At 45.0% G+C, this 16,585-nt stretch overlaps 1 protein-coding gene across 1 annotated transcript; it reads left to right on the top strand.

The window, feature by feature from the left end:
• Positions 1-8,412: 8,412 nt before the first annotated feature.
• On the top strand, positions 8,413-16,127 carry LOC308167913 (inverted formin-2-like; the record flags this gene model as incomplete). The annotated part of the gene is made up of 3 exons (XM_080542390.1): positions 8,413-8,417; positions 12,606-14,769; positions 16,080-16,127. The coding sequence occupies 3 exons, from the start codon at positions 8,413-8,415 to the stop codon at positions 16,125-16,127; spliced, it is 2,217 nt and encodes a 738-aa protein (XP_080398516.1).
• Between the last annotated feature and the right edge of the window lie 458 nt (positions 16,128-16,585).

The raw sequence follows: 16,585 nt of genomic DNA on the forward strand, positions 1-16,585 counted from the left end.
TTAAAGAGGAATGGACAGCGAACTATACGTTCATCCTACCTGGTTTCATCAATGCAAAGCCGTTGTGAGAGACATTTTCCGTGCTCACAATGTTCCCTTTCTATACGCGAGTCGTCCTTTTCGTCAATGAATGCGATAAAGACGCACGAGAGGAATCGATGGATGCATAAAAACCTTGAGAACTGCCTGTGGATTAAAGTGACGTCAATATCACCAGATATCAAGCAAATACTGACCGATGGGAGATGCTTTTTGTTTGCGCCGATTTTGTTTTCAATGTTTTTCAGAAAATTAAACAGAATTTGCGTTGTTACTGTTCATATGTGTGTTGCAGTCACATATACGTAAACATTACGTTTGAATGGCTTACTGAGCTCGTGTTATTTTGTTCAAACCACACACGGTATGTCGGCTATTTCAGCACCGTGACGCGTTGTCCACCTGCTTATGATTCACTCTGAGGGGTTCAGCGTCAGTGCGCTTCGGTGCACCTTGCTGCCTGATTGTCTGTCCCTGTGTCATTCACTCTCAACATGGATAAAAGTACAATAAGCATTATTCAGGTGGAGTTCGATTCTCTATTCGGACATTATAGGCGCTATATGTGGGACTGTCGGTCCGATATTATTATAAAAAAATAAAAAAAATAAAAAATAAAAAGTGGATTCTCAAAATAATCTGCTGGGCCAAATATTATTGGTGACGGGCCAGCAATGGCCCACGGGCCGCCTATTGCCGACCCCTGTCCTAAGGCATCGGTAGTTACGAACGGGAAACGCTCCACATTTTTCTCATTGTCGAGAGGGACACGCCAGGGGTGCCCGCTGAGCCCACTCCTATTCTCATTCGCCATCGAACCTCTGTCTATCATGTTAAAATCTTCTCCAATAATAAATGGAATTTCTAGATGGGGGAAGGAACACAAGGTGGCGCTATATGCCGACGACTTACTGTTGTATGTATCTGAACCGGTGCAATGCATTTCCCATATAGTTCAGATGCTGCATAGATTTGGTAGCTTTTCGGGATACAAGATCAACCTCACTAAGAGCGAATGTTTTCCAGTGAACAACCTAGATCTCGCAATCCCACAATGTGACTTGCCCTTCCATTTGTCTAAATCTGGCTTCAAATATTTGGGAATTAATATTACACGGTCCTTCTCTAAACTACATGAAAAAAACTTCACGCCCCTTGTTAATAAATTAAAAGATGATTTACAGAAATGGAGGTCCATTAATTTATCACTGGCAGGGAAGATCAACTGTATTAAGCATTAAGATGAACGTTCTACCCCGATTCCTCTACCTTTTCCAATGTCTCCCTATATTCCTCCCAAATGTTTGTGTTTTGTGTAAAAACAAACCAAAACTGCAAAGTATTATTTTTGTATATCTGTAACATCTCAATAAAAAGAAAGTAAAAAAAATATTTAAAAAAATAAAATAGAAACCATTAGACAAGGCGTTTTCAAGGCAAGCTCTTCTGTGTCAGGCAATTTAGAATGTTGAAGTTTTTCCAATTGTCCCATTGTGATGCAATAAGAAACTATTACAACATTTGCAACATTTGACAGTGCTACAAAAACACTGTGTGCATTGGCCATTGAGATAATATAGAGATATTGAGATATTGAAAGTACTGGGATTCATCTTAATTATGTATTTTCCAGTTTTGGATATACTGCCAATGCTGAGGTAGGTGTGGGATGCATTAAATGCTAATCAAATGTTGGTGGAACAACAGTCACAGTCACTTTCTGTAAGATTTCCCAAACATCAATACCTATGTTGTGTGTGCGTGTGCGTGCATATGTGCATGTGTGTTTATGTAACAGGGAGACTGAGGACCTGGACCTGAACATCCAGTGTGAGGCCTTTGAGGATTCCATGGCCGAGGATGCGGAGGAGATGGAGAGGGTGTACGGAGGCATCGACATGAGCAGTCACCAGGAGGTCTTCACCTCCCTCCTCACCAAAGTGAGCAGCTCCCCAGCCTCTGTCCAGCTGCTGTCCATCCTGCAGGCTCTGCTGCTGGTGGCTCCAGGACGGGGAGACGTGTGGCTGACCCTGGAGGCCCTGGCTGTCCGTGCCACTCTGCTGGCCCACGACTCACAAATGGACTCCGCTGAACGTTTGATGGAGCGCCTGCTCTCTTCCAAGAGACAACAGATCTCAGCCAGTCCCAAGACCAAGACCACCAACAGGGCAATCCAGACAGACTTGCTCGGCAGCACAACCAACCAATCAGACATGGCTTCCGTAACTCCCCCTCCTCCCCCTCCTCCCCCTCCACTTCCTGCTGCTACCCCAAACCCTCCTCCTCCCCCACCCCCACCCCTGCCAGGCACCACTTATGGTGCACCCCCACCACCTCCTCCTTTACCTGGGATGCCACCTCCTCCTCCACCACCTCTACCAGGGATGGGGCAGGGAGGTCCACCTCCTCCCCCTCCCCTGCCTGGTATGGGCCCCCCACCTCCCCCTCCCCTGCCTGGTATGGGCCCCCCACCTCCCCCTCCCCTGCCTGGTATGGGCCCCCCTCCCCCACCACCCCCTCCCCCAGGTATTGGAGGAGGTATTATTGTGCCCCAGAACGCTCCTCTCCCCAAGGCCAGCCGCTGTCCCACACTGCGCATGAAGAAGCTCAACTGGCAGAAGCTGCCCTCCAGAGTGGTGTCTGAAAGCCAATCCATGTGGTCGTCAGTGCAGTCTGATTCCCTGGAACCTGACTACTCCAGCATTGAGGAGCTCTTCTGTCTGCCAGTGACTGACTCAAAGGCCAAAAGTACCAACACTACGGTCAAACGAGAGCCCAAAGAGATATCCTTCATTGATGCCAAGAAAAATCTAGATTTGAACATATTCTTGAAGCAGTTCAGATGCTCACATAAAGACTTTGTAGCTATGATCCAAAATGGGGACCGTTCCAAGTTTGACGTCGAGGTGCTGAAACAGATGCAGACGTTACTGCCGGAGAAACATGAGATTGAGAACCTCAAGTCATACCAAGGGGAGATAGAGAAGCTGGCCGGTGTGGATCGGTTCTACCTCGAGCTCCTATCAGTTTCATGCTACACCATGAGGATCGAGTGCATGCTTCTCTGTGAGGAGACCCCTTCTGTGTTAAAGATGCTGCAACCCAAAGCTGAGCTGCTGGACGCAGCCTGTGAGAGTTTGAAGGAGAGCACCCGCCTTCCAAGTTTCTGCAAGCTCATACTTGACATTGGAAACTTCCTCAACTATGGGAGTCACATAGGCAATGCAGATGGCTTCAAGATCAGCACCTTGCTGAAGCTCACAGATACCAAAGCCAACAAGTCCCGTATCACATTGCTCCATCACATCCTGGAGGAGGCGGAGAAAACCCATGCTGACTTGCTGAACCTTCCGGATGATCTAGAGATCTGTGAAAAGGCTGCTAGAATAAATGTGGATTCTATTCAGGCAGAGTCGAGCTCACTGGTCAAACGGTTGAAGGGTTCTGAGAAAAAAGTGTCCTCTTCTTCTCAGGAGGATATCAAGCAGCAGTATCTCACTGCTATGAAGGGGAACCTGGAGGCCTGTGAGAAGCTGCAGGAGCTCTTTGCCTCCATCAAAAAGAAGAAGGAAGAGCTAGCAGAGTATCTGTGTGAGGACACGTCCCGCCTCTCACTAGAGGAGCTGTTCAACACCATCAAGACCTTCAGAGGACTCTTCCTTAAAGCAATCAAGGAAAACCAGACCTGGAGAGAGCAGGCCATCAAGGCAGAGAAGAGGAAGAAACAGCAAGAGGAGGATGACGCCAAGAGACCGAGGGGGGAGAACGGAAAAATAATTCGTAAAGCCCCCCCAGTCCAGGAGGAGGGCTGCATCATGTTGGACCACCTGTTGGCTATGATGAAGGGCAATGCACTAAGGAAGACCACCAGGGCCCAGGCAGACAGGGGCAGCCTGCCCTCTAATGACAAGAAAAGGGATAGCACCCAGCCTGAACATGCCAAGCTTGAGCGATCATCAGCCGTAGATACCCAATATGGCATAGAAGTGGACAAGGTGGCATCAACCATTCAGCAAGGATCGCAGGACAGACTGCCACACACAGGGGAGTCCACATCAGGCCTTCCAACAGGACTCAAACTGGATTAATCAGAGACCATCGCCCCCCTCAATCCTGGATTGGATCCCCTGCTCAAGGAGGGATCTTCAGAGAGAGATGAGGGCATCAGTGGCGGCTCCTGCCAAATCTCTCAGGGGGGGCAATTGTTGCGTTGATGGTTAAGGTGACACGTTCAAGGGTAAATTCACCTAAATCAGCGGGCTTAAATAAATTGACTCTCACAGCCAAAAAATAAATAATAAAAATAAAAAAAAGCTCTTTGGTCTTGCCCATTGTGGAGAGGTTGGGGTCTGATTGATTGAGTGTGTGGAGTGTGTCTTTTATAAAGGTAACGAGTTCAAACTGGTGCAGTTAATACAGGTAATGAGTGGAGAATAGGAGGGCTTCTTAAAGAAAAACTAACAGGTCTGTGAGAGCTGGAATTATTACTGGTTGGTAGGTGATCAAATACTTATTTCATACAATAAAATGCAAATTAATTATTTAAAAGTCATACAATGTGATTTTCTGGATTTTTGTTTTAGATTCCGTCTCTCACAGTTGAAGTGTACCTATGATAAAAATTACAGACCTCTACATTCTTTCTAAGTGGGAAAACCTGCAAAATCAGCAGTGTATCAAATACTTGTTCTCCCCACTGTAGTTACCGAAATAAAACACAGATCAAAAGATTTAATGTACGATTCAAGTAGCCGATGTCCTTGACAACTGGTAAATGTGGTGGAGCAGGATTTAGCTTCTCTGAGGAGTTAAGTAGAGAGAGCAGCCTGTGGCTGTGGAAAGGATTGGGCTTAAATTGAGGATACACTAAAACGTGAAACTGACAAGCGCCAAAAAAGCTCCCCTGCCAGTTCCTGCCAACAGAGACTTGTTGAGACCAGCGTGCAGGGGGTTGGCACGGGTTCACACCGAGGCTGGTTGAGGCAGAAATCGAAGGACGTCGTGTGTTTTTATATTCCTCATTCGATTCCATGCATTACAATAAGCCTGTCCACCGATTTTCTACCTCCATGGTTGGAACCACGAGACTAGACACTACATCAGGGGTCGGCAATAGGCGGCCCGTGGGCCATTGCTGGCCCGTCACCAATAATATTTGGCCCAGCAGATTATTTTGAGAATCCACTTTTTATTTTTTATTTTTTTTATTTTTTTATAATAATATCGGACCGACAGTCCCACATATAGCGCCTATAATGTCCGAATAGAGAATCGAACTCCACCTGAATAATGCTTATTGTACTTTTATCCATGTTGAGAGTGAATGACACAGGGACAGACAATCAGGCAGCAAGGTGCACCGAAGCGCACTGACGCTGAACCCCTCAGAGTGAATCATAAGCAGGTGGACAACGCGTCACGGTGCTGAAATAGCCGACATACCGTGTGTGGTTTGAACAAAATAACACGAGCTCAGTAAGCCATTCAAACGTAATGTTTACGTATATGTGACTGCAACACACATATGAACAGTAACAACGCAAATTCTGTTTAATTTTCTGAAAAACATTGAAAACAAAATCGGCGCAAACAAAAAGCATCTCCCATCGGTCAGTATTTGCTTGATATCTGGTGATATTGACGTCACTTTAATCCACAGGCAGTTCTCAAGGTTTTTATGCATCCATCGATTCCTCTCGTGCGTCTTTATCGCATTCATTGACGAAAAGGACGACTCGCGTATAGAAAGGGAACATTGTGAGCACGGAAAATGTCTCTCACAACGGCTTTGCATTGATGAAACCAGGTAGGATGAACGTATAGTTCGCTGTCCATTCCTCTTTAAATGCCCTGTTTCCACCGTCAACTTTCCTCTTTAGACCTTTGGAGAGTGACATTATGTTTCTCTTGCTAGCAGGTTAAATGTTTGGCTAACTTCACCCGGCACGCAAACAACCAATCCAATAATAATAATGTGACCTTGTCTGGGAGGAGGGGGGAATAATTATCAGAATGAAACTGTTACATAATTATTAGAATAAGTTAGGCTACGCTACATCGTCAGTCCACACATTTATTATTCAAAAATATGGAAAAGTGTGAAACTACGTTTCAACGTTGTTGAGAATCACAACACAAACTCGCTAATCAAGCCAAAATACTGCAACATAATGGATTGGACAGCTACCTAGTTAACTAGAACACTACTTTACATTGTTAGCAGGTTCACAAAACAAGCTGTGTTAGTTGACTAGCGATGTGTACAGTCGAAAGAAAAGTCAAAGCATTAGAACGTGTCACATTTTAAAACAATCAATTACTTAAATTAGCCTTTGATTATGTTCGGGCCCGCCATCTAGTGGCTCAAAAAAAAATTGGCCCGAGGCCAAACCTAATTGCCGACCCCTGCCTTAGGAGATGAGTATAGTAGTCTGATCCATGCAATAAAAGTGGGTCCAAAGCCAAAAGCTTTCAGACATTCAAATAAGTACGCCCACTCCACTCTGTCAAAAGCCTTCTCCGCATCCAGGGAGAGAACCACCTCAGGTACCTCCTCGGACGTAGGAGAATGTACGACATTTAGAAGGTTTCGGATGTTAGAGAATGAGTGGCGGCCCAGCATGAAGCCAGTTTGATCAGGGGAGATCACCTCGTCTGTGACGGACTCTAGACGCCGGGCGAGTGCTTTAGCTAATATCTTGACATCGCTGTTGAGCAGCGAGATGGGGCGATGTGAACCACACTCCGTTCTGTCTTTCCCTGGTTTCGGTAAAAGGGTTATGAATGCCTCTGTTAGCGTCTGTGGCAGGGCCTCATTATCCATTGAGTCATTGAACATTTCTAAGATGAGCGGAGTTAATTTGGTTGAGAATTTTTTGTAGAATTCGATGGGGTATCCATCAGGGCCCGGGGCCTTACTACTTTGCATAGCTGTGATTGCATTATAAATGTCGGTGTCTTGGAAGGGTAGTTCAAGTTCTGCTTTATGAACAGGGTTGATAACAGGGGCATTTAAATTTGTGAAGAAATGTTGCATATTGGTATCATCATTGGGTGCCTCAGAAGTGTACAATTTGGAATAAAATGCCCTAAAAGTCTCATTGATTTCGAGGGGGTCAGTTGTAAGCTCCCCATTTTCTCTTTTAATTTGTGGAATCTGTTGGTCAGAGGATTTACATTTTAATTGATGCGCTAACATTCTACCAGCCTTTTCCCCATGCTCATAAACAAAGCCTCGTGATTTCAGCAGCATACGTTCTGTCTTATCGGATGTTAATAACTCGTATTTGGCTTTGAGATTCAGCTTATTTTTGTAAAGCTCCGGGGTGGGAGAGTCAGAGTATTGATGATCTATGTCAATCATTGAGTTGAGAAGTTGCTCCTGTTCTTGCCTCCTAGCTTTGTTCAGCCTAGATGTGTATGCAATAATGTCCCCCCTTATTACTACTTTAAGGGTCTGCCAGAGCAGGGAGGGAGAAACAGTGTCGTCCCTATTGGTTTCCAAGAAATTGTCTATGGCAGTTGAAATCATTTGGCAGAATTCTTTATCTGTTAGTAGTGTGGTATCAAGTCTCCATGGAGCGCGGTCAGAGTAGTTAAGTGGGAAGGACAGATCCAATAGTACTGGGGCATGGTCAGATTCAATTATGGTTGAATATTCTACGTTTTTGACAAAGGGAAGTAGTGTTCTGTCTATAAAGAAGTAATCAATTCTGCTATACGAATGGTGGACGTGTGAAAAAAACGAGAATTTTTTATCGTGAGGAAATTGGAAGCGCCATGGATCGACACATCCAATTTGGTCCATGAACGCTGACAACATTTTAGCTAGGGATGTCCCGATCCCACTTTTTCACTACCGATACCGATACCGATACCTGGGCTTCGGGTATCGGCGATACCGATACCGATCCGATATTTGTATACATTTTTTGACCCCTGAATATTATATATATATATATTTTTTTTCTTCCTAACACCAGGGGAGCCACCCCTCCTAAATTTCGTTGTTTGGTACCTGTACTGTAGCAATGACAATAAAGACCATTCATTCATTCAAATACCTCCCCAGTATATAGTCCACACCAACAACAGTTAAATTAAAGACTGCCAGCCTTTATTAAAGCAACAAAAATAGTACTCTGCAGTACTCAGTGACCGTATGTCAATATTTTTTTTTAAATAATGTTACTTTTCATTTGCACCTGATGCTGGCCCATTAGGGGTAACTTATAACTAATGCCCTCGATATTTTGATGTTTTACTTTCAGACGAGCCTTGTCTGTGCCATCTTAAAGCCACTATTCTCTGTTCAACGATAGTAACCCCCTTGACGCTTGATCTGCACCTGATGCTGGCCCTAGAGGGCAGATTATGACGTCAGTTTTATTTTTTAACACTTTCTGTGTAACAAGCATACATTTCTCTACTCTTTCTCTTTTCTTGAACTGAATTGGTGCTTTGTGCTTCAGGTCCTGTGGAGACAACTTTCCCTGGTCATGCTTGCTGTGTCCCTAGGCACATCCATGACCATGTAGTGCAGGGGTCGGCAATTAGGTTTGGCCTCGGGCCAATTTTTTTTTGAGCCACTAGATGGCGGGCCCGAACATAATCAAAGGCTAATTTAAGTAATTGATTGTTTTAAAATGTGACACGTTCTAATGCTTTGACTTTTCTTTCGACTGTACACATCGCTAGTCAACTAACACAGCTTGTTTTGTGAACCTGCTAACAATGTAAAGTAGTGTTCTAGTTAACTAGGTAGCTGTCCAATCCATTATGTTGCAGTATTTTGGCTTGATTAGCGAGTTTGTGTTGTGATTCTCAACAACGTTGAAACGTAGTTTCACACTTTTCCATATTTTTGAATAATAAATGTGTGGACTGACGATGTAGCGTAGCCTAACTTATTCTAATAATTATGTAACAGTTTCATTCTGATAATTATTCCCCCCTCCTCCCAGACAAGGTCACATTATTATTATTGGATTGGTTGTTTGCGTGCCGGGTGAAGTTAGCCAAACATTTAACCTGCTAGCAAGAGAAACATAATGTCACTCTCCAAAGGTCTAAAGAGGAAAGTTGACGGTGGAAACAGGGCATTTAAAGAGGAATGGACAGCGAACTATACGTTCATCCTACCTGGTTTCATCAATGCAAAGCCGTTGTGAGAGACATTTTCCGTGCTCACAATGTTCCCTTTCTATACGCGAGTCGTCCTTTTCGTCAATGAATGCGATAAAGACGCACGAGAGGAATCGATGGATGCATAAAAACCTTGAGAACTGCCTGTGGATTAAAGTGACGTCAATATCACCAGATATCAAGCAAATACTGACCGATGGGAGATGCTTTTTGTTTGCGCCGATTTTGTTTTCAATGTTTTTCAGAAAATTAAACAGAATTTGCGTTGTTACTGTTCATATGTGTGTTGCAGTCACATATACGTAAACATTACGTTTGAATGGCTTACTGAGCTCGTGTTATTTTGTTCAAACCACACACGGTATGTCGGCTATTTCAGCACCGTGACGCGTTGTCCACCTGCTTATGATTCACTCTGAGGGGTTCAGCGTCAGTGCGCTTCGGTGCACCTTGCTGCCTGATTGTCTGTCCCTGTGTCATTCACTCTCAACATGGATAAAAGTACAATAAGCATTATTCAGGTGGAGTTCGATTCTCTATTCGGACATTATAGGCGCTATATGTGGGACTGTCGGTCCGATATTATTATAAAAAAATAAAAAAAATAAAAAATAAAAAGTGGATTCTCAAAATAATCTGCTGGGCCAAATATTATTGGTGACGGGCCAGCAATGGCCCACGGGCCGCCTATTGCCGACCCCTGTCCTAAGGCATCGGTAGTTACGAACGGGAAACGCTCCACATTTTTCTCATTGTCGAGAGGGACACGCCAGGGGTGCCCGCTGAGCCCACTCCTATTCTCATTCGCCATCGAACCTCTGTCTATCATGTTAAAATCTTCTCCAATAATAAATGGAATTTCTAGATGGGGGAAGGAACACAAGGTGGCGCTATATGCCGACGACTTACTGTTGTATGTATCTGAACCGGTGCAATGCATTTCCCATATAGTTCAGATGCTGCATAGATTTGGTAGCTTTTCGGGATACAAGATCAACCTCACTAAGAGCGAATGTTTTCCAGTGAACAACCTAGATCTCGCAATCCCACAATGTGACTTGCCCTTCCATTTGTCTAAATCTGGCTTCAAATATTTGGGAATTAATATTACACGGTCCTTCTCTAAACTACATGAAAAAAACTTCACGCCCCTTGTTAATAAATTAAAAGATGATTTACAGAAATGGAGGTCCATTAATTTATCACTGGCAGGGAAGATCAACTGTATTAAGCATTAAGATGAACGTTCTACCCCGATTCCTCTACCTTTTCCAATGTCTCCCTATATTCCTCCCAAAGTCCTTCTTCTCGTCCATAGATAAGTCCATATCATCTTTCATTTGGGGGGGGTAAAGTCCCTAGAATACAGAAAAGACTTCTACAGCGACATCGGTCCCAGGGCGGACTGGGCCTACCAAATTTGCTTTATTATCACTGGGCTGCCAATATTCAGAAAATCATATACTGGGTCCATTCACCACAGCCGTCTTGGTGCGAAATAGAAAATGAGTCATGTCTTTCAACATCCCTCTCCGCCTTGATTACCTCCAAACTCCCTCTATCTGCCCCACACTACACCTCTAACCCTGTTGTTGTTAATACATTACGAATATGGTCACAATTTCGACGCCACTTTGGTTTAAAAGATTTCTCCAACCTAGCCCCTATCTGCAATAACCACCTTTTTGTCCCCGCCAGAATAGACAATGCTTTCGCCTTATGGAAAAGACTCGGTCTCTCCAAATTTAAAGATCTCTATACTGAGGGCGTCTTCTCGACCTTTAATCACCTCTCTCAAAAATTCAACCTTCCCCGCTCAAGTTATTTTCGATACCTCCAGGTCCGACATTTCATTAAAAGTTTGGATCCAAACTTCCCAAATGCACCACAACCTTCTGCTATAGATGATATCCTCCAAATTCCTCCCAATCTAAAAGGCCTAATATCAAGTATTTACTCTAGCATATCATCCCTCGGAGACACTTCCCTCCACAAAATTAAAGAGAAATGGCAGGAGGAGCTAGGGGACGTAATACCCGATGACTCCTGGACTGAGGCTCTGACGAGAGTTAACGGGAGCACATCATGTGCTAGACTAGGCGTAATCCAATTTAAGGTCTTGCACCGAATTCACCTTTCCAAATCTAGGCTAGCCAGAATCTATCCTGACGTGGATGAGAATTGTAGCAGATGTCATAACGCTCCGGCAACGCTAACACACATGTTTTGGTCATGTCCCTTATTATTTGATTATTGGTCAGCAGTTTTCAGGACCCTCTCACAGGCACTAGATCTGAACCTGCAACCTAACGCCTACTCAGCTATCTTTGGCATAGCGCCAACTGACCAACAGATTATTAACAAGCATAAAGACATTGTGGCATTTGCCACTCTACTTGCTCGACGGAGGATTTTGCTTTGTTGGACATCCCCCAAACCACCGAATTCCTCCTTATGGTTGACTGACCTTATGCTTCACTTGAAACTTGAAAAGATTAAATATACACTTAGGGGGTCCAAAGACCGCTTTTATTTCACCTGGAACCCAATAATATCCTATTTCAACAAACTAAAAACCCTCCCTGACAATGCAAGTGCGCTGGATGCTGAGTGATGACATATGTTGTGAATCTATTTATCAGGATAAACCCCTAGAGATACATCATCTCGTTCTAGAGAGGGACATATTACAATCATAACAGACATGGTATCACAGACCAACACGACCATCTCATCTATCCTCACTTACAAATGAATTGCACTTTATTTCTCTTTATCTCTTTGATTACTTACCTGTACTGTCTTCATTACCTATCACCACTGTTATTATTATTATTATTATTTATTGTTGTTTATTTATATCCTTCGTCCTGGGATGCACCACTTGGGATTTTGTGGGGGGGGGGGGGGGGGGGGGTTGGGACATGTTTGTGTTTTGTGTAAAAACAAACCAAAACTGAAAAGTATTATTTTTGTATATCTGTAACATCTCAATAAAAAGAAAGTAAAAAAAATATTTAAAAAAATAAAATAGAAACCATTAGACAAGGCGTTTTCAAGGCAAGCTCTTCTGTGTCAGGCAATTTAGAATGTTGAAGTTTTTCCAATTGTCCCATTGTGATGCAATAAGAAACTATTACAACATTTGCAACATTTGACAGTGCTACAAAAACACTGTGTGCATTGGCCATTGAGATAATATAGAGATATTGAGATATTGAAAGTACTGGGATTCATCTTAATTATGTATTTTCCAGTTTTGGATATACTGCCAATGCTGAGGTAGGTGTGGGATGCATTAAATGCTAATCAAATGTTGGTGGAACAACAGTCACAGTCACTTTCTGTAAGATTTCCCAAACATCAATACCTATGTTGTGTGTGCGTGTGCGTGCATATGTGCATGTGTGTTTATGTAACAGGGAGACTGAGGACCTGGACCTGAACATCCAGTGTGAGGCCTTTGAGGATTCCATGGCCGAGGATGCGGAGGAGATGGAGAGGGTGTACGGAGGCATCGACATGAGCAGTCACCAGGAGGTCTTCACCTCCCTCCTCACCAAAGTGAGCAGCTCCCCAGCCTCTGTCCAGCTGCTGTCCATCCTGCAGGCTCTGCTGCTGGTGGCTCCAGGACGGGGAGACGTGTGGCTGACCCTGGAGGCCCTGGCTGTCCGTGCCACTCTGCTGGCCCACGACTCACAAATGGACTCCGCTGAACGTTTGATGGAGCGCCTGCTCTCTTCCAAGAGACAACAGATCTCAGCCAGTCCCAAGACCAAGACCACCAACAGGGCAATCCAGACAGACTTGCTCGGCAGCACAACCAACCAATCAGACATGGCTTCCGTAACTCCCCCTCCTCCCCCTCCTCCCCCTCCACTTCCTGCTGCTACCCCAAACCCTCCTCCTCCCCCACCCCCACCCCTGCCAGGCACCACTTATGGTGCACCCCCACCACCTCCTCCTTTACCTGGGATGCCACCTCCTCCTCCACCACCTCTACCAGGGATGGGGCAGGGAGGTCCACCTCCTCCCCCTCCCCTGCCTGGTATGGGCCCCCCACCTCCCCCTCCCCTGCCTGGTATGGGCCCCCCACCTCCCCCTCCCCTGCCTGGTATGGGCCCCCCTCCCCCACCACCCCCTCCCCCAGGTATTGGAGGAGGTATTATTGTGCCCCAGAACGCTCCTCTCCCCAAGGCCAGCCGCTGTCCCACACTGCGCATGAAGAAGCTCAACTGGCAGAAGCTGCCCTCCAGAGTGGTGTCTGAAAGCCAATCCATGTGGTCGTCAGTGCAGTCTGATTCCCTGGAACCTGACTACTCCAGCATTGAGGAGCTCTTCTGTCTGCCAGTGACTGACTCAAAGGCCAAAAGTACCAACACTACGGTCAAACGAGAGCCCAAAGAGATATCCTTCATTGATGCCAAGAAAAATCTAGATTTGAACATATTCTTGAAGCAGTTCAGATGCTCACATAAAGACTTTGTAGCTATGATCCAAAATGGGGACCGTTCCAAGTTTGACGTCGAGGTGCTGAAACAGATGCAGACGTTACTGCCGGAGAAACATGAGATTGAGAACCTCAAGTCATACCAAGGGGAGATAGAGAAGCTGGCCGGTGTGGATCGGTTCTACCTCGAGCTCCTATCAGTTTCATGCTACACCATGAGGATCGAGTGCATGCTTCTCTGTGAGGAGACCCCTTCTGTGTTAAAGATGCTGCAACCCAAAGCTGAGCTGCTGGACGCAGCCTGTGAGAGTTTGAAGGAGAGCACCCGCCTTCCAAGTTTCTGCAAGCTCATACTTGACATTGGAAACTTCCTCAACTATGGGAGTCACATAGGCAATGCAGATGGCTTCAAGATCAGCACCTTGCTGAAGCTCACAGATACCAAAGCCAACAAGTCCCGTATCACATTGCTCCATCACATCCTGGAGGAGGCGGAGAAAACCCATGCTGACTTGCTGAACCTTCCGGATGATCTAGAGATCTGTGAAAAGGCTGCTAGAATAAATGTGGATTCTATTCAGGCAGAGTCGAGCTCACTGGTCAAACGGTTGAAGGGTTCTGAGAAAAAAGTGTCCTCTTCTTCTCAGGAGGATATCAAGCAGCAGTATCTCACTGCTATGAAGGGGAACCTGGAGGCCTGTGAGAAGCTGCAGGAGCTCTTTGCCTCCATCAAAAAGAAGAAGGAAGAGCTAGCAGAGTATCTGTGTGAGGACACGTCCCGCCTCTCACTAGAGGAGCTGTTCAACACCATCAAGACCTTCAGAGGACTCTTCCTTAAAGCAATCAAGGAAAACCAGACCTGGAGAGAGCAGGCCATCAAGGCAGAGAAGAGGAAGAAACAGCAAGAGGAGGATGACGCCAAGAGACCGAGGGGGGAGAACGGAAAAATAATTCGTAAAGCCCCCCCAGTCCAGGAGGAGGGCTGCATCATGTTGGACCACCTGTTGGCTATGATGAAGGGCAATGCACTAAGGAAGACCACCAGGGCCCAGGCAGACAGGGGCAGCCTGCCCTCTAATGACAAGAAAAGGGATAGCACCCAGCCTGAACATGCCAAGCTTGAGCGATCATCAGCCGTAGATACCCAATATGGCATAGAAGTGGACAAGGTGGCATCAACCATTCAGCAAGGATCGCAGGACAGACTGCCACACACAGGGGAGTCCACATCAGGCCTTCCAACAGGACTCAAACTGGATTAATCAGAGACCATCGCCCCCCTCAATCCTGGATTGGATCCCCTGCTCAAGGAGGGATCTTCAGAGAGAGATGAGGGCATCAGTGGCGGCTCCTGCCAAATCTCTCAGGGGGGGCAATTGTTGCGTTGATGGTTAAGGTGACACGTTCAAGGGTAAATTCACCTAAATCAGCGGGCTTAAATAAATTGACTCTCACAGCCAAAAAATAAATAATAAAAATAAAAAAAAGCTCTTTGGTCTTGCCCATTGTGGAGAGGTTGGGGTCTGATTGATTGAGTGTGTGGAGTGTGTCTTTTATAAAGGTAACAAGTTCAAACTGGTGCAGTTAATACAGGTAATGAGTGGAGAATAGGAGGGCTTCTTAAAGAAAAACTAACAGGTCTGTGAGAGCTGGAATTATTACTGGTTGGTAGGTGATCAAATACTTATTTCATACAATAAAATGCAAATTAATTATTTAAAAGTCATACAATGTGATTTTCTGGATTTTTGTTTTAGATTCCGTCTCTCACAGTTGAAGTGTACCTATGATAAAAATTACAGACCTCTACATTCTTTCTAAGTGGGAAAACCTGCAAAATCAGCAGTGTATCAAATACTTGTTCTCCCCACTGTAGTTACCGAAATAAAACACAGATCAAAAGATTTAATGTACGATTCAAGTAGCCGATGTCCTTGACAACTGGTAAATGTGGTGGAGCAGGATTTAGCTTCTCTGAGGAGTTAAGTAGAGAGAGCAGCCTGTGGCTGTGGAAAGGATTGGGCTTAAATTGAGGATACACTAAAACGTGAAACTGACAAGCGCCAAAAAAGCTCCCCTGCCAGTTCCTGCCAACAGAGACTTGTTGAGACCAGCGTGCAGGGGGTTGGCACGGGTTCACACCGAGGCTGGTTGAGGCAGAAATCGAAGGACGTCGTGTGTTTTTATATTCCTCATTCGATTCCATGCATTACAATAAGCCTGTCCACCGATTTTCTACCTCCATGGTTGGAACCACGAGACTAGACACTACATGGTCATGGATGTGCCTAGGGACACAGCAAGCATGACCAGGGAAAGTTGTCTCCACAGGACCTGAAGCACAAAGCACCAATTCAGTTCAAGAAAAGAGAAAGAGTAGAGAAATGTATGCTTGTTACACAGAAAGTGTTAAAAAATAAAACTGACGTCATAATCTGCCCTCTAGGGCCAGCATCAGGTGCAGATCAAGCGTCAAGGGGGTTACTATCGTTGAACAGAGAATAGTGGCTTTAAGATGGCACAGACAAGGCTCGTCTGAAAGTAAAACATCAAAATATCGAGGGCATTAGTTATAAGTTACCCCTAATGGGCCAGCATCAGGTGCAAATGAAAAGTAACATTATTTTAAAAAAAATATTGACATACGGTCACTGAGTACTGCAGAGTACTATTTTTGTTGCTTTAATAAAGGCTGGCAGTCTTTAATTTAACTGTTGTTGGTGTGGACTATATACTGGGGAGGTATTTGAATGAATGAATGGTCTTTATTGTCATTGCTACAGTACAGGTACCAAACAACGAAATTTAGGAGGGGTGGCTCCCCTGGTGTTAGGAAGAAAAAAAATATATATATATATATAATATTCAGGGGTCAAAAAATGTATACAAATATCGGATCGGTATCGGTATCGCCGATACCCGAAGCCCAGGTATCGGTATCGGTATCGGTAG

The sequence above is a fragment of the Nansenia antarctica genome (genome assembly GCF_963989245.1).
Source record: "Nansenia antarctica genome assembly, chromosome: 11".
NCBI lineage: Eukaryota > Metazoa > Chordata > Actinopteri > Argentiniformes > Microstomatidae > Nansenia > Nansenia antarctica.